Below are 18606 nucleotides of genomic sequence, written 5' to 3' on the forward strand. Positions count from 1 at the left end.
GTCTCCTGCATTGCAGGCAGATTCTTTACCGTCTGGGCTACAGGGAAGATCCCTTTTTAAGGTTAGATTAGGTTTAAAAGGTTAGCAATTATTATTGCAATATTTACACTCAAGATTACTTTTAATTACCCAAAGTTACATTAAGTCAGAATCATCCAAAGCAACAGGTTTCCCAAACATTTCTCTACATGTTAATACTGCTAGCTTAATTTAAGTCTAACTTGAACAGCTATATTATGTATTAATATTCTAGAAGTCAGATATTAAACCAATTCATAGTAGTCCTCATTTATGTAAATGTATAAAGGCTCTCTATACTCATAAAAAGATTTTCCTTTTCTCTAGAAATTATCTTATTAGTCATGTATCAGTTAAATCTTAGAGCTGAAAGGGACCCTAAAAATCTTTTGGTCTAACTGCCTTTTACCGGTGAGACTATTGGACTTTGAGAGGTTAAATGACTAGTATAAGGTAAAAAAGTAGGTAGTAGAGAGTCAACTAAGACAAACACTCCTTCCACTACACCACAAAAGTCTCAAGTAAATCTGCCTAAAACCTACCTACAGTTCCTAACAGATTAGGGGGATATGCACCTAGACTGACAATTTCAGCAGATTCCTTCCACAGCCAGCACAATAACTACACCCCTTATTTGGGAAGGTAACTACTAAAATGCTCCAAGGTAAATGCTTATGAAAAATGAAATTAGAATCTTCATGTGTTACAGTATATGCTTACCTCCAGCTTATTTTCCTATTTAAAAAAAAAAAGCAAACACAAAAAAGACAACCCTAAAAAAGAATCCAATTAATTTCAAGACTAATGGGTACTCTAATCTCTAATTAAGATACAGAAGTATCCTAATTAAAATCCCCTAGCAATGATAAACTGTGAACTTGGCTGTATTGTGGGGGAAAAGAGTAGAAAAAAAAAGAAAAAAGAGCTAAGCTCAATTATGTAACAATGACAGGATCTTAAATGTGTAATTAAAGTCATCTTAATGACACGCTGGACCTAATTATGGATTTCCTATTTACGGTATTAATTCACTCTAACTTGGTAATACATGTACAGTACTGGTATGTATAAGTACTGCCCAACCCAAATGACAGGAATCTATGTTAAACCATTAGGGCAGTGTTATGTGAGTGTTGGACAGTTAATGACAATGGCTGCAGATGTTTGCCGACAGCCCTGGGGGAAAATGTTTATACTGCCTAGACAAGTATGTACACAGGAAAGGAGAGCTTCCCTTTTAAAAAGTAAATACGTATTTCTATTCATAGGTGGTTCTCTCACAACAAATCCCTTTCACAGAAAGGATTGGGAACCAAAAACGAATTCATAAAAGGAATGCTATAAAGAAATTAAAGAATATGTAATTTCCAACTACATTTTTCCAAATCATAATTTATAGACACAGAATTTCAGAAAAATGCTAGAAACTTCCCTTAGCCTACTAACTAGCAGAGTAGGGCAGCTATTAATCTGGGTCCCAGAGATGGGCTCCAAAGGGTTTATGAACCCTTTGAAAACAAATTCTTGTTTATAGAATGAAAAATTTTCTGGGACAAATCTATAGCTTTCATCAGATTCATAAAAGGATCCAAAAACCAACAAAGATGAAGAGCTGCTCCTTTTCTTGAGAAACAAAAAGACAGCCACTTATCCTTAGCTATTTAATGCATATAAAAAACATAGACAGCTTCCATAATCTTAAAAACAAGACACCATCAAAAGATGAACAATAAACATGTCACCACACTTGGCTGAGTTTTTTTTACTGGAAGCAAACAGCATCAAATCAAGGACCTTGGGAAAGTCTGAATCAACGTTTATTCCCAGAAGGAGCAGCAGTTTTCTGATCTACCATGCTACAAATTTCTCTAAGAACACACCTCTATGGAAATGCAGCCCGAGACTTTTGGAAAGAACTCCACAACATAAACTAGCATTACCTTTCAAATCTCAAGGTTTTTATTTTAAAGTAAACAGTGGTATAAGTCTTTTTCAGTGTTTCTTTTGAGAACGGCTTATAGAAAATGGCACCCTGGAACTTCAGCTTTACGTCCCCCAAATTTTCTTTCAAGAATCTAATTCAGGGAATTTCTTTAAAAAGATCTTTAAAAAGATAATACACTTGACCTATATCAGGTTGATTTAGTTCAAAACAATCTGAAAAATAGATATGTCCCAGCAGAAAGCCTCAAGACTTCTCCAATTCCTCAAAAAATTGTGCCACTATATGCCACTCCACTATAGGTCAAGGAGGATGGCAATCACTTGATATGCCCAGATGGTGTGAGGGACAGCCTACTGTCACTGGTTGCCACGCATCATTTCTTGTAGATAAACAGCATTCATCTGATAGGCTGCCATCCAACTTGGATGCCTCTGAGCATTCCAATAATACGACTGAGAAGCAGCAGCATAGTATTCCTGCCATGCCCTGTAGTAAGCTCTCCAGTACTCCTCATAGTCCTGATACGTATCAGAAAAACCTGGATGTGCTTCCCTATGGCAGTCATACCAACCATCTCCCTGGGGTTCTGTCTGCAATCGATAGGAAGATCGCCTAGGAAGGTTTCTTCGGCTCTGCTTAGCTCTCTGGTTATGGTTAGCTCCGTCCTTATGCCTTGACTTTACTTGGATTTCAGTTGATTCTTGATACTCTACTAGGCTAGGGGTGTCATTTCCATTCAGAGGCTGTTCCAAAGAGATATGGCCATCCAGAGGAATAGATTCCGAGTCTTTCAGCTGAGTATCAGAAGCAACTTCCAAGTATGACTTATGTCCTTTGCTCTGGGAAGAAGTCCTTGAGCTGGAAGAATCACTGTCACTCTCAGAGTCTCCAGATTGGCTGCTACTTGCCAATATCTGCACCCTCTCTTCAGTAATTCTATTTTTCACAAAACCATTTTGAGGATTCACAGACTGATCCCCTAGACCTGTGTAGTGTCTGATGATTTCCACAGGTTTCTCTAAACCCTCTTTAATATAATGTTCATAATCCTCCACCAATTCTGCAAAAGTCAAAATACATGGCAAATGGGTTTTAAAGGAAGACAGACAAGGAATTTTGGGGAGTGACACAGAAGCTTCTTTGACTTGGTGCTGAATGTTAGTAGGGTTTTCAACAGAGGTCTGAACAGAATTCTTCATTTGTTCTTCCAACTGTACTGCACAGCCCAGTTCTTTTGGTGACATGGCTTTTTCTACGATTCCACACTCTGAATGGCTTTTCACAGGAAGTTTTTGTTTGGTATTATTTTTTGATTTCACTGATACTGCAGATACAGAAGTATTTCTAGATGAAGCCATGTGTTTACCATGAGCTTTCTGAGTTTGAAAGGTTCTCTCTATTTTTTGAATGTGCTTTTTTAGAGGCTGGGTAGGTACACTTGCTAAACCATATGTATGCACGGCAGCTTCAACCTCCACATCCCAGTCCAAACATTCTTCCATCAGACCAGGAGGAATAGGATCTACATAAAAGAAATTTTAAAAGTATTAAATTCTCAAGTTGCTTTAGACCAGCATTTTCTGAATGGTTTAATAAAGCTTTCCATGGTCAAAAGGGTTAAGAAACAAAATACACTAACAATATACTAAGAAGCTTAACATATTAGTATTTTAAAAGACTTAAGTAATCCTCACAGGAAAGAATTTTGCTGATAAATACACAAGACCCATCCCATACACATAAGCAATATCACCCTCTAACCTCTCACTGAAAAGAGCTGATTCTAGGAGTGAGGTGTGCCTCTGTAGCAGTTTTCCTACCCCTCGTCATCTCCCTATCACCAACTCCTCCCTGTGATCTCACTACTCATAGCAGCAAAACAAAGGTATCAGAAAACAGATCATGCTCCCTAAAGCTTACCAATTGGGAAATATTACAACCACACCTCTGCATCCAAGTAAATCTGCCACCCTATATTATATTCTACCAGGGAAAAATCAATGCCCTCAATGGTGGAGGGCAAAAATCTCCACAGGGGAAAAAAGACAGATAGATGACTGTGAAAAGATCTGTAATATCAATGTCACTTGTAAATCTAAAAAAATTTACTGGCTCCAACCCTCTGAATTTCCTCTCCCAGCCAGGTATGACAATTTGCTTCTACCTGCACTCAGGTCTTTCCAAAGTGTGACCAATTTTCACCTTAGATCAAGTACACAGAGCCTCAGCTTTACGAAGATCTCACCTGTCACTGCTGGTGCTGTTCCGTGTATGTGTCAGTTCAGTTCAGTTCAGTTCAGTCGCTCAGTCGTGTCTGACTCTTTGCGACCCCATGAATCACAGCACGCCAGGCCCCCCTGTCCATCACCAACTCCCAGAGTCTACCCAAACCCATGCCCATCGAGTCGGTGATGCCATCCAACCTGCCATCTCATCCTCCGTCATCCCCTTCTCCTCCTGCCCCCAATCCCTCCCAGCACTGGGGTCTTTTCCAGTGAGTCAACTCTTCCCATGAGGGGTCTGTGTATGTGTACCCACTACTCATTCCCTCAGATCTGGATTCTTTAGCTGAGGCTCTTGATTTTTCGTTGATTAGAAACTCTGACCAAACTCAGATTCCTACTAAGATGATATCTCTTGCTTGCAGAGATCTATCATTCAGGTCAGTTACCCTCTTAATCCTGCTCCAGGCTACTCACCTGAACAGTCTGTGGTCACACAAGTGTCTAGTCCAATATAGATCTAACACCATGAGTATCATTTTCTTGCAATTTCAGGGCTCTGTTAACACTTCATAAAGATCCAAATACATGTCATTTTCCAGTAACCAAAAACTTTTTTTTATCACTAGATGTTATGATACTGAATCCTACCACAAGGCCTACCCCTCATATGTCAATTTTCAATTTTTTTCTGTATTTATAATTATAAAGATTATCAATAGACTTATAGAGAGAATTAACCAAATATAGTCTCAGAGAACCTAAAGACCATCTACTCTAAAAACACTTTGTAAACCAGGACATAAGCTTAGAGCAATTTAAAAAATCTGTAAAAAGATCATAAAATGAGTTATCACAAAGCCAGAACTACTAAAACTCACAGTACTCCCAGACCTGTGCTTAATCTAGCTTTGTAAAAATTACTAAAGGAATGAAATATATTGGTAAATATTCATTGCTCTATTTATTCAATAACATATCCCATTTTCTAGAAAATCATGTAGGTATAAGTATATGTTTATATAACTATACAATATCTATATATGTATATAGCTATGTATCTATATAACGTATGGAGGAGAAGGGGACGACAGAGGATGAGATGGTTGGATGGCATCACTGGTGCAATGGACATGACTTTGAGTAAGCTTCTGGAGTTAGTGATAGATAGGGAAGCCTGGCGTGCTGCAATCCATGGGATCGCAGAGTTGGACATGACAGCGACTGAACTGATTGGTGTGTGTGTGCATTTATATATATATATATATATGACCTGTCTCTTGAGAAATCTGTATGCAGGTCAGGAAGCAACAGTTAGAACTGGACATGGAACAACAGACTGGTTCCAAATAGGACAAGGAGTACGTCAAGGCTGTATATTGTTACCCTGGTTATTTAACTTATATGCAGAGTTCATCATGAGAAATGCTGGGCTGGATGAAGCACAAGCTGGAATCAATACTGCCGGGAGAAATATCAATAACCTCAGATATGCAGATGACACCACCCTTATGGCAGAAAGCAAAGAGCCTCTTGATGAAAGTGAAAGAGGAGAGTGAAAAAGTTGGCTTAAAGCTCAACATTCAGAAAACTAAGATCATGGCATCTGGTCTCATCACTTCATGGAAAATAGATGGAGAAACAGTGGAAACAGTGGCTGCCTTTATTTTTTTGGGCTCCAAAATCACTGCAGATGGCGACTACAGCCATGAAATTAAAAGACACTTGCTCCTTGGAAGAAAAGCTATAACCAACCTAGACAGCATGTTAAAAAGCAGAGGCATTACTTTGCCAACAAAGGTCCACCTGGTCAAGGCTATGGTTTTTCCAGTAGTCATGTATGGAAGTGAGAGTTGGACTATAAGACGGCTGAGCACCAAAGAATTGATGCTTTTGAACTGTGGTGTTGGAGAAGACTCTTGAGAGTCCCTTGGACTGCAAGGAGATCCAACCAGTCCATCCTAAAGGAGATCAGTCCTGAATATTCACTGCAAGGACTGATGCTGAGGCTGAAACTCCAATACTTTGGCCACCTGATGCAAAGAACTGACTCATTTGAAGACCCTGATGCTGGGAAAGATTGAAGGTGGGAGGAGAAGGGGATGACAGAGGATGAGATGGCTGGATGGCATCACTGACTCAATGGACATGAGTTTTAGTAAACTCCAGGAGTTGGTGATGGATAGGGAGGCCTGGGGTGCTGCAGTCCATGGGGTCACAGAGTCGGACATGACTGAGCAACTGAACTGAACACACTAATATGCACACATTAACATACAGAGTTGACCTTTGAATAACACAGGTCTGGACTGAGGGCTTGAAGGTCCCATACGTATGACAGCACCACACAGCCTGCTGCTGGCCGAATCGGTGACTGTGGAAACGCAGATACGGAGGGCTGCCTCTGAGTCACACAGGGACCTATGCTGCATGGAGGCTCGGCGCCTCTAACTCCCATGTTGTTCAAGGATCAGCTGTACAGCATATAAATCATATTTCCACACAAGAGTTTACGGTTTTTAAAAAAGTTTTCAAGAAATCATTAATAGTTTCAAAACATGCATTGTTTCCAAGACAGCACTTTTAAAAGGCAGCTTGATAAATGATTCATTAAAATCAAAAGAAAATACTTAAACATTTTCAGAACAGTGTTCAAATTAAAGATACTTCCTCATAATAACAAAGGAGAACATGACAAGAATTATCTTTATCGCAACATAAAAGGTAAGATACATCCTTGATATAAAAGAATAAAATCAAATTTGAAAGCTACAAAGTAAAATATGGAGTTAATACAACAGAAATATATTTTTCACTTTTCATGTGTGAAAAATATATTGTTAGCTTACAATTTTCTCCCTGCTACTTATTAACTGTAAGACCTTAGGCAAATAGTTAACCTCTCTGTCTCAGTATCCTCTTCTACAAAAGGTAGATAATAATAGCACATAACTCAAAGGATTGTGGTGAGCATTAAATGAGTTACCACACATAAATACTTATAAATACTTAGAACACTACACAACACATCATAAATACTCTATGTTTGCTATTATTTTTATTAGGCCTATCGTCATTACCATTATTATTTCAACAGCAAATGAAACAGATAAAAAATACCTGGTAAAGGCAGAAGATTGATATTACATTTCTGGGCAATTTTCATCATCATATTTTCTTCTTCTCCCCTGCAGCAGTAGGTTACTGTCAGTCCCAAAGTACCTAAAGCACCGAAGGAATGTTAAGTAGTAAGTCAGTTTCATATAAATGACACTCCAAGTCCACTTGCCACATTACAGCTTCCTCCCCTGAAAGAAAGCATCCCAATTTTTTTCTTTTTACCGAAACGGCCAGCTCTGCCAATCCGATGCATATATGTCTCCCAATCCAATGGTACATCCAGGTTTACAACTAGGTTCACCTTCTCAGCATCAATTCCACGGGAAGTCTTGAATTGAAGAAAAAAACAATTGCTTGTTTGCAGTAACTACTGCATGGACACACTATTATTCTAGTATAACCAAGAGCCAAATTAAGAACAGGAGGATATTTAGGAGCAAAGGAAAATTTGTTTCTAATGAATAACTGACTTCAAGAATAAAGATAAAAACACAAAAGACATTTTTAAGAAAACATATTCCCCAGCACTGGAAATATGATTATCTTCTGGTATTCCTGTCAGATACACCCACCTAAAATAATAGTTGAAATCTGTGCATTTGATAACAGAACATATGTCCAGATGGATTAGTCACCCAAACTGAACAGGAAATTTACCAAATCTGTGGAAATGAGGACTCTGCAATGAAACTGCTTCAGTTTAGCCATAGCATCAAGACGCTGATTCTGATTCATGTTGCCTAAAAAGATCCAGAAATAAAGTCACATAAAACAAGCTAATATACATTTGTCAAATCCACAAAAAGCAAAAATAGTAATACCCAGTCTTAACAGTTTAAAAATGTAACAACCAAAGTTAATTCTGTCATTATATGGAAATCTAGGTTAAGACCTAAAGTCAGAATCTTTTAAAATATAGTTAGGCAATCAACTCAAAATTCAATTTTAATTTTTTTCTTATTTTTATTTTTTGGCCGAGCTGCAGTATGTGGGGATCTTAGTTCTCCAACCAGAGATTAAACTCATGCCCCCCTGCAGTGGGAACACAGAGTCTTAACCACTGGACCACCAGGGAAGTCCCTCAAAATTGTTTTAAATGGTGACTTAGGCTATGCCTGCAGATATAACATTATATCTAAAAGTTACATATAAGGTTTAACAATTCTTAGCAAACTAAAATTTCCTTAATCAGCTGCTTATCAATTTGGTATTGAAGTGTCATCTACAGTCCAAATATTGGTCCATGGGATATATCATCACCAAACAAGCTTATGCTAACAGGTTAAAAACTAAGCTGAGATAGCAACCAAAACTCTAAAAAGGCTCTCATTGATCAAAAATTCCTTTAAATCTTCCATTCCTAGGTCAGCAGTAATAACTCAGCTTTGTGTCAAAAATCAATCAGTTCTGAGTCTTCCTTGGTAGTAGCTCAGTGATAAAGAATCTGCCTGCAGGAGACACGGATTCAATCCCTGGTTTGGAAAGATCCTTCATGCTATGCAGCTACTAAACCCATGCATCAAAACTACTGAACCTGTGAGCCCAGGAGCTGCAACTACTGAAGCCTGCGAGCCTAGAGTCCATGTTCCACAACAAGAGAAGCCACTGTAATGAAAAGCCCAATCACTGAAACTAGAGAAAAAGCCTTCACAGCAATGAAGACCCACCACAGTCATAAATAAATAAATGAAAAATCAATCGGTTTTGCCTTCCAAGAGACCATAAAAGTCAATTTAGTCAGCAATTCTTAGCAATTTTAAAATAATTATCTTAAGACAAAAAAAAGACTTTGTTTTTATAAAATTAGTTATTTGTGGATATAACTCAAGTTTTCTAATATTATATTATAAACCATGTTACTTATTAAAAAAACAAGGATATTGGTATAACCAAATCTCAGTGAAAATAAACCTGAAATTCCTTTTACTCTAAAGATTCAGTATAATCCCACATTAACAAGTCAACTTATGAAGTGGTATCTCTCCTGACATTGGAGAAGCTTCAAATCAGGATACTCAATAAAGATTAAAGTTAAGAGGTGAAGTTACCTGAAATGCACTCGGCAGGAAAGCCTTTAGAAGAAAGGATATCAGCCAAGTGTTGTGCTCTATGAAAAATAACACAGAGGGTTATAATTTTACAAATATTGCCCACACCTATCCTTGTATTTCATAAGTTCCCCAGATGACTTTTAAGGTACAGTACCTGCTGTGTAAGTTAGAAAAGACTAAGGCTTGATTAAATGGAATTTTGCTGAAAAGTTCCTGTAAATGTTGAGTCTTTTCCTCAAAAATCTTATGGGCCAAAGGGTATGAATTGACAATCTTATAATACTGCTTCAAACCTATAAAGAAGAGTCTTCTGTTAAAACAAACCTATTTGCTAAATAAAGCAAATATGAAAGCAATAGACAACTAAACAAAAGAAAGCTCCAGAATATTGTGAACAAACCCAGTAAGTAACAAATCCAATATCTATACACACCTACTAGACTTGGATCACTGGAATTTAGTCTTACAAAAGTGGGCTCCCTCATGTACTTTGTCAAAGCATTAGCCAAAAATTCAGGGTAAGTAGCTGACACTGCCAACATCTGTTTACTTGCAGGCAAGGAAGAATAAATCCAACTGCAAAATAAAAGAAAAACACACTCTGAAAACTATTCAGATGGTAATCACCACTTAGAAAAGCCAAAGACAGACACTTTGGAGCACCATTTAAATAGTCGTTACTTATTTTCCTTACTTTATTTGTTCCTGGAAGCTGCCTTCTTCTAAAAGCTTATCTGCTTCATCAAGAATAAAGAGACGTATACTGCCTGTATTCAAGTAGTCCAGTTCTATCAGTTGTTTAATTCTGCCTAAATTCCAGAAAACAAAACAAAACATATTCAAATATCGATAATGCACCAATTTGTGGCATTTGAGCCGATTTTATCACTCTACTTAACAGGTGGAACTGCTGATCTGAGCCAACCCTCACTATTCTCTATTTACACACTAAACCACAAATTAGAAATCTTGAGTTCTGACCTTGCCTAAATCTGTTGTTTTTCCCTCACATTTCATCACCAATATGTATGGAAAATAAACACTATTCCTGTTAGGAGCTGTAAGGCACTGAATGCTAGATTGTGATTCTGAGTGATTCATGACTGAAAGACAATACGGAAGCAAAGAATAATCCCAATCCTTGGCTTTAGGGCCTCCTGAAAGTCATCTCAATACTCTTCTTTTCAAAAGCCAATCCCATACTTGTTCTTAAACATCCTTAGGAATGGAGACTTTACAAATTCTGTTGGTAATCCAGTTATGTGTTTATATCTCACTAACGTTCTTCATCTTTAACACTCAAAATAACTGCCATAGTTATCACAGACTGCCATATAAAAGTGCTCAGTTACTTAAACGCCCAGTAATTAAACGGTGCTGATGTCTTACCAGGAGAACCAACAGCAATATGACACTTTTTCAGTCTGGTTTTGTCTTGTGATAATGGAGTCCCTCCAATAAACACATGACACTCTAACCCTTCCATTTTTATTCCAATGGCTGTGATAACAGAATGTATCTGTACAGCAATTTCTCTTGTGGGAGCCAAGATCAAAATCTAAAAAAAAACGCAAAACATAAAATACACCTTTAACAAGTCAGCATTATAAATATATAAGGTAGGACTCAAAAAGATATCCCCAGTGCCTGGCATAATTGTTTATAGATAACATGGGCAAATCATGTTATCTTTAACAAATCTTTGTCGAAGAAATGATCCCCAAATCCAAATCTCCTGTTAATTTGGGTAAGGCCATCTTAGACATACTCTGAGAGAATCTAGAAAATGGGAGATCAGTATAATACATTCACTGTAAGAACCACTTAGTTACCAACAACAGCCAAGCACCTCATTACCACCAATCAGGCAAAATACTAAACCTCACCATAATCTGGTGAGCAAATAAAAGCGTAAAAAAATCCCTATCTGTATTCTCAAGAAATGACAAAATTGACACACATGGCAGGTTTATTTAACATGTAGTAATAACAGAAATCTCTGAACTTCTATTTCGTCACTATCCCATCCATACCACCACCACACAATAGCCTCAATGTCTACTTTCCCTGTATACTTGTCATGCCTCAAGGGAATCATTCACCAACTTCACTTCTATCTCTGAGGAGCCACTGGTATTTCATCTGACGTGTAGTAAAATCCACATGACTCCTTTGGGTCATCTGAGCTAAACTCACCTGGGTACTTAGGTTCTCAAGAACAAGAGAGTCCAAAGCAATGGTGGAGAAGACACAGGTTTTCCCAGTTCCAGACTTAGCCTGAACAATTAAATCTGAGAAGGAAAAAAAGTTAGCTAGGACTGAAGAAACTTAGGTACCAATCCCAGAACTAGAAGGGTCTCCAGAGAGATCACATCGTTGACACTTTGGTTTTTACCCTTAACTCTTAAAAAAGCATGAAGCCATATCCAGAAACAGGCCTCCTCCCTGAACCCCCACCGTTTCTTTTCTTCTTTAGGCTTAAGAACCAGAAGTTTGAAGTATGAAATCAAAGTATCGTAGGGTCACATTCCCTCCAAAGGCTCTATGGTTATCAATACAATTCTTCCCTGTCTCTTCCAGCTTCTGATGGCTCAGACATTTCTTGGCGCGGAGCTGTGTAACTCCAATCTCTGGCTTTCTTCTCTTTCTCTGTTATAAAGACTCTTGTCACTGGATTTAGGGCCTACCCTAATCCAGATGATCTCATCCGAGATCCTTATTACTTTTTACTTTTCTCAAACATAGAACCACTTGTCAGAGTGGAATGGACCTTAAATATCTCCAAATTCAGTACTGCGCCTCCGTTCGACAATGTAGGAAATAGAGGCTCGCGGAATGCGGTTGTCGTGCCCCTGCAGGCAGCCGCCCTGGGCCTTTCCCGGCCCTCGCCAAGTCTCGACCCGCACCCCACCCCCCCACCCCCGCAGCCCCACCGCCGGCCCTCCTGGCCCCTCCAGTGCCCCCTGCCTCACCGAGTCCACATCGCCCGAGCGGGATGGCCTTCAGCTGCACGGGCGACGGCCGCTCGAAGCCAACCGCCCGCAGGCCCTCAAGTACCGGGCGCGACAGCAGCAGCGACTCGAAGTCTGCCGGCTCCGCTAGCAGCACATCCCCAGTACGGGTCCGCGGGCCGCTGATGTCGTGAGCCGTCCGCAGGCTCCGCACCGGCCGGGGGGCTGGCTCCGGGGCCGAGAACTGCGCGGCCGCACGCTCCGCTGACATAGCGGTCTCCACGGTCGCTAAGGCAGCCGGGTCTTCAAACGCCGCCGCCATGGTAGCCGCGCCGCCGGATCTCGCGGTACTTGGGGCGAGGCTGGGAGCCTGAGAGCGAGAAGAGGAAAAACTTTATTGGCAGTCTTCCCGTGAAGACAGTGACACGCCAGGCCTGGAAGAGGAGGGGAAGTTGAAGACTCGGAAACAGCTACAACAACAAAAAAAATGTGACCAGAGGATGGCGGGAAAAGGGAGGAGAGGAAAGCAGAGGCTACCAGCGTGTCGCCGCCTGCGACCTGTAGAGGGCGCCGCGGGTTAAAGGTGGGAGCACCGCCTCGCCCCAAGGCCCTCTGTGGGCGGGTCCGCCCCGCCCAGCGCCCGGCGTTGGCTGCCTCACAACGCTGTCTTTGTGATGCGCCCTGTGCGTCAAGCTCCCCGCCTCCGGGCCCTGCCTCCGCGGTCGCCCCCCTCCCGATCCCCACTGTGTCCCGCCCCAACTCGCCGACTTGCCCTGCGCTCTCGGAGAACGCCCAGAGTACAGCGAGACGATTGACCACGTTGCATAGTATCTGTCTTTGTGGTTTCCTCTTTGTGTCGCCAGCCCCTACCACAGTGCCTGGCACACGGTTAGCCCTGATAAAAGAAATCGGATAGGAACCAGCAACTGCACTGACATTCCCACATTCGTATCTCCACACTTGTACCTCCATCTCAACACCTCCGCTTCGACGTCTAACAGCTCAAATTTAACGTTTTCTGTGTGTTGCTCCTATCCCTCCCCACCACCATCTCAAGAACGACAACTTTAGGTCTCAGCTCACATATCACGTTTTCAAAGAGGACTTTCCTGAACAGCCTGAGATAGCTCCCTCATCCTGGCAGCTCCCCAGCTTTTCTCATCACTTTATTCCCTTGTTCTGGTTTACTTTTCTTCATGGTACTTATCACTAGCTGAAATCATGTTTATTGTCTGTCTCCCCCACTCTATGAGGACAGAGATTTATTCTCTCTTGTTCTTGTCAATATTCCTTGTCGGAAAAAAGCAATGCCCAGTATTTATTGAACAAATGAGTTTCTATAACAAAGTCTGAATCATAACTCCAAATGTAAGTGTTTCTGGAACCTAATCTTACAATTCCAAATCTAAAGATAATTCTGCATCTAACCCCGACTTTTGCCTTTGTCCTGATATCATAATTCTGGTCATTATCTCTCACCAGTTCACACTTCCCTTCTCTTTCTGTCTCTCTCACACACACGCACAGTGATGATTCAGATTCCAAAAGAGGTAGGACGACTTTGGCTTGGTAACCTCACTGGGAAGGGGTCCTCAGATGCATTTTTCTTAGAAATTTATAAAACACTGAGAAAGTATTAACTGTTCCTATGAAAGAATGGGGCCTGTTGGGAGTGAGTAGTAAAGGTTTCAGACTTCCTCTTAGTACCCTACCTCTTTCATTCACCTAATCCTTGAATCCCAAACCTGGCAATTATTCTTGACTCAACCCTGCACTATACCTCCCCTTTCTTTTTTTCTTTTTTTTTCTTGACCACATGGTGCAACTTGCGGGATCAACCAGGGAGTGAACCCCTTGAATACTAGGCCAGCAGTGAAAGTGGCAAATCCTAACCCCTGGACCACCAGGGAAGTCCCTCCCCTTTCTAACAGTTACAAGGGCAGGTAATTTTGCCTCCAAATATCTCATCCATATCTCTTCTCCAGTCTCCATAGTATGTGTCCTATTTTAGGTCCCTTTATCATCCTATTGCAACAGCCTCCTGAACGGTGCCCTTGCTCAGAGTTTCTTCTTTCTCCCAGCCACCTACCCCACAGGCACTGGAGTGACCTTTCTTCAGTAGATATCTTAGGTTGTTTGGGTCCAGCTTCTGATCCTACTCCTTTTGACCACCTTTTTTATTTCCCATCCCAGGGTCCCACTTCTCACTATAAGTGATTCCAGTCTAGTGCTTACCTTGTTCTGTTTACTTATTTACATATCTGTCCTTCACACTAAACTATAAGTTTCTCAAGGATGGAAATTTTTTCTTACCCTAGGCTCTCCAGTCCAGCACCAGGCCCTTGGTGGACCTAATAAATACTGAATGGCAGAACTTTTCCTGCTCAAAAATCTAAGCTGAATTTTCATGCTCAGCAGCAGCGGTGTAGAACTCACACCAATCACCGATGAAGAACTTAGCTCTCATCCCAAAAGAAATATAAAGATTATTTTTCCAGAAAAGAACATTTATAGTTTTATAGGTATTCTGTCATTACATTTGTTGTTTACAAAGTCTTATGGACACAAATATTGCAGTTATATTACTAGGCATAAATTATATTGCTATAGCTAAAAACAAATCAATACAATTTTTTCTTCAGTAGTTAAAAAATTGTAATAATGCTGTTGTTCATAATGTTTAGTGCCATAAAAATAAAACACAAAGGTAAGAGACCATTTAATAATCAGGAGGTATGAGAGTAACATACACAGAAAAATGTTGGACTGTTGTCCACCTCCTGGCCTCTCCCAGGATAAAATCACAATGGGACCCCAGCCTCCTTTTATGCTGTTTTGTCTACCTGGAAAGTCTTTCCTTATTTTATATACCTGGAAGCTAGTGGAGGGATAGATTCCTGTGAACTGAAGAAGTGGGAGTAAGATATCAACTCAGAATGGATTTTCAGGTTCAAACAGTCCCAGACAATCATTTCACAGTGGAAGTTTCTGCACCCGGAGGAAAGGTAAATAATGTAAATAAAGACAGGAGCGTGGCCCACCTGGGTGTGAGAATCCGTGGGAATATGTGGGACAAAAGGAAGGAACTAAGGTTTTTTTTTTTTATTTTTATAGCATTTATTTAATTTATTTATTATTTGTTCCACTGGCACTTTGCGCAAGGGGGTTTCTCTAGCTGCAGTGCATAGGTTTCTCATCGCTGTGGCTTCTCTTGTTGCAGAGCACAGGCTTAGGGCGCACAGTACTGGCAGCACAGGGGATCAGTAGGAGCAACTGTAGACCGCAGGCTCAATACTCGTGGTGCAGAGGATTAGTTGTTCCACAGTACGTGGAATGTTCCTGGACCAGGGATTGAATCCATGTCACCTGCATCGGTAGGCAGATTCCTCTCCACTGTCCCACCAGGGAAGTCCTTAGATTTATTTTTAATTGGAGGATAATTGCTTTACAATGTTGTGTTGGCTTCTGCCATACAACAATGTGAATCAGCCATAAGCATACACATATCCCCTCCCTCTTGAACCTCCCCCCCACCCTTCTACCCCATTCCATCCCTCTAGGCCATCACAGAGCGCTGGGCCGAGCTCCCTTGTTACGCAGCAACTTCCCACTAACTGTTTTACACACAGTAACGTGTATATTTCAAGAACTGATTTTTATAGCCACTTTTTCTCATTTGATCCTCAGAGCAACAAAGGGTAGGCAACCTTATTATTTTCATTCAATCTGCAAACATCTCTATTCATTCTTGCAACAGAAATCTAAATGCCTAATACAAATCAGCCAAATGCTGGAGATACAAAGATGGGACAAAATAAACAGAGCACTTGCCCTCAAGCAGAAAGATACGTGCAGACAGACAGCACTGGCCAAGGAGAAATATACAAGTAGCACTAGGTGCTATACAAGCATATGCAGCACTGACATTTTTCAGAGCCTCAGCTGCTCAAAGTGTGGCTGTCATGTGGGAGACAGTGAGAACTTCTGAGAAATGGAGAAAAACAGCTTTTGGTATTCAGAGACCAGCAGCTTTTTTCTCTATGCCCTTCTCCCCCCACCTCAAATCAAAGTGGTTTAAAGCATGTATAGAACTAGAAGAAAACCTTCATGCCCAGATCATTCTTCTCCTACTCCCTGGAGTCGAGCCCTTCTGCCGTGACAGCAGCACCAGGAGACAAAAGTCCTAGTCCCCTGAAGCACTGGGGGCTGATTTTCTGAGCTGATCCTGGAGGATAGATAAGGAGTTCAGTCAGGCAGTGGGGGTGGAAAGAAAGCTTTCCAGGCAGACAGCGTAGAAAGATATTCTGGGCAGAAGGAGCAGTTTGTGCAAAGGCGTGGAAGCGTGAGAAACCACAGCAGTTAGGGAAGGTATGAGCTTCAGTCTGAATGGAGGCAAGTATGGCAGCAATTACCAGGAAACAAGGTTGCAGAGATGTATTGGTCCTGTAGAGTGGAGGGCCTTGCCTGCCACCACAAGGAATATCAAATTAATGGGTTATGCTTGCCCAAAATGGGATAGTGTTAGGTCACAATAGAGAGAAATACAATTGGAAATATAGGCTAGGGCTTCACAGATGACAAAGCTGAGGAGTTTGGACTGTCACTTGCAGACCATTGAGCATCCTCTCAGTTTGGGATCCAACTTGAGGTAGTAACTACAAGGCCCACTTTACACACTGTTTCTCACACCTAACAGGGTCTTTTAGGTGTTAAACACCACTTTCTGAGTGTCAGCGCTTACCTCTGTGCTGCTTAGCCCACAAACAGTGACTGAGCACGTGTTTTCTGGTTCTCTCTTCCAGGCAAAGGGAAACTTTCCTCCTGTATTCTTCAGCTCATCGACTCAGTGGACCAGTACCATCCATAAACTTAAGTTATGTCAAATTTGTTAAGTAACAATATCTGGCCTTCTGGACAGAATTTTTGTTTCATGACCTTGTTGGATCCTACGTAGCAAACTTTTGACGTGGAGAATAACTATTTTCACATGTGCCCCTTGGCCTGTGGGGTGACCATACCCTTAGTATTTTCAGACAGGTATGAGGAGCAGGGGAGAAGCAGCAAAGGCCCGGGTGCCCACTCTCTTCACAGCCACCTCCCACCACGGGGACCTGTCTCACTGGCTTTCAGTAAAGGACCCCAGGCCATCCTCTTTCTCTTTCTCTCTCTCTCTCTCTCTCTCTCTCTCTCGACCAGACTCCCCTCTGCTCAAGGCCCACATTGATGAATTGCCCCATTTAATACCACAGCCTCAGTCTTTAGGGAGAAAGGCGTCACGTTTGCTCTTCTGAGAACGGGGCCCAATTCATTCTTGTCCAGGCAGCATAATAAATAACCTGCCCCTGTTGGCAAGGGGTTTATTAGAGACTGATGGGACATTTAACAATAACTGGGGTCTGTGATTTATTAGGTAGGGAGGTTGGTGGCGTCTCTGAAGACTGGGAAGGTGGAATTTAATTGATAAAGCGACTGTCAGCAGCAATGAGATGCACTCAATAGAATATGCATTTGAGGGCTTCTCTTTGGAGCTGTCAGGAAGGGTTTCTACTAATCATATTCAGCTCCTGTAAAGGCGGCGTCTGCTGGATATCTGGGTGAGACACAAACGGCAGGGAGGGGACTCTGAAAGGGGCCTGGGGAAGGGTGCACCTGTCAGTCGCCCGGCCCGATGGGAGAATGTGACACAAATGAGCAGAAGGGAAAAAAGATTTTCATCACCCCCAAGAGAGGTCCCCTCCAAGGTGCCTTTGTTTCTCTTCAATGAGCTGCTCAAGAGAGCAAGAGGTGCTGAGCACCTGCTTCCTGGAGAAGGAGGGAAAGGCAAGAGTTAAGTGGCAAAAGCAATTTGTTCCACAATTCTAAACTCCCTAAACCTGAACTATTTGCACCAGGGCCCCCCTGCCTGACTCCCCTGCCACAGACACTCAGGTACACAACACGCCCCCACACACCACAGGTACCCCACGTCCACACAGCCTTCTCCTGTCACTGCTGCTTTCATGCTAAGGACAGAGTCACAAAAACTCAGATGGCTGGAGCCTCACCTTTTATACTGCTGTTTCCCAGCTCCGGAGACCCCAGAATCCAGGCTGAGAAACTGGAAATAAATTCTCATGGTCTGGAGTGTGCAGACCGTCCCTTCTCTCTTCGGCCCGCCCTCCATCCAGTTGCCTGACAATAAGGGAGCTTGGTTTTATCTCCGAGGCCATCCTAGATGGCACTGAGGATGGGTCAGCTCTGTCCTCAGGCAGCCCTGAGCCTTTCCAAGCAGCTCTGCTCACATTCTCTGCTCCCCGCCA

The 18606-nt window shown here is 41.6% G+C and overlaps 1 protein-coding gene across 2 annotated transcripts; it reads right to left on the reverse strand.

Moving 5' to 3' along the window:
• Window positions 1-1954: 1954 nt before the first annotated feature.
• Window positions 1955-18606, reverse strand: DDX20 (DEAD-box helicase 20). Of its 2 annotated transcripts, XM_043877117.1 has the most exons (12): window positions 18352-18582; window positions 12329-12677; window positions 11553-11647; window positions 10746-10914; window positions 10051-10165; window positions 9790-9932; window positions 9511-9649; window positions 9354-9412; window positions 7963-8045; window positions 7528-7633; window positions 7306-7407; window positions 1955-3485 (listed from the first exon to the last, which is right to left on the reverse strand). In XM_043877117.1, exons 2-12 carry the CDS (start codon window positions 12627-12629, stop codon window positions 2320-2322), a joined length of 2478 nt encoding a protein of 825 aa, XP_043733052.1. In that variant the 5' UTR covers window positions 12630-12677; window positions 18352-18582; the 3' UTR covers window positions 1955-2319. The 2 variants fall into 2 exon arrangements, with proteins under 2 accessions (XP_043733052.1, XP_043733053.1); XM_043877118.1 differs by lacking the exons at window positions 1955-3485; window positions 7306-7407; window positions 7528-7633; ... (6 more) ...; window positions 11553-11647; window positions 12329-12677 and adding exons at window positions 15400-15646; window positions 16720-16771; window positions 18026-18109 and having other exon boundaries at window positions 18352-18606.

This window comes from Cervus elaphus, chromosome 20, assembly GCF_910594005.1.
Source record: "Cervus elaphus chromosome 20, mCerEla1.1, whole genome shotgun sequence".
Classification (NCBI taxonomy): Eukaryota; Metazoa; Chordata; class Mammalia; order Artiodactyla; family Cervidae; genus Cervus; species Cervus elaphus.

Coding starts and splice junctions, on each gene's coding strand:
- DDX20 (XM_043877117.1), bottom strand. CDS start 12,629: ATGGCGGCGGCGTTTGAAGACCCGGCTGCCTTAGCGACCGTGGAGACC. Junction 10,915..11,552: donor TTGAGAACCTAAGTACCCAG/GTGAGTTTAGCT, acceptor GTTTTTTTTTAG/ATTTTGATCTTGGCTCCCAC. Junction 10,166..10,745: donor TATTGCTGTTGGTTCTCCTG/GTAAGACATCAG, acceptor TCTGGAATTTAG/GCAGAATTAAACAACTGATA.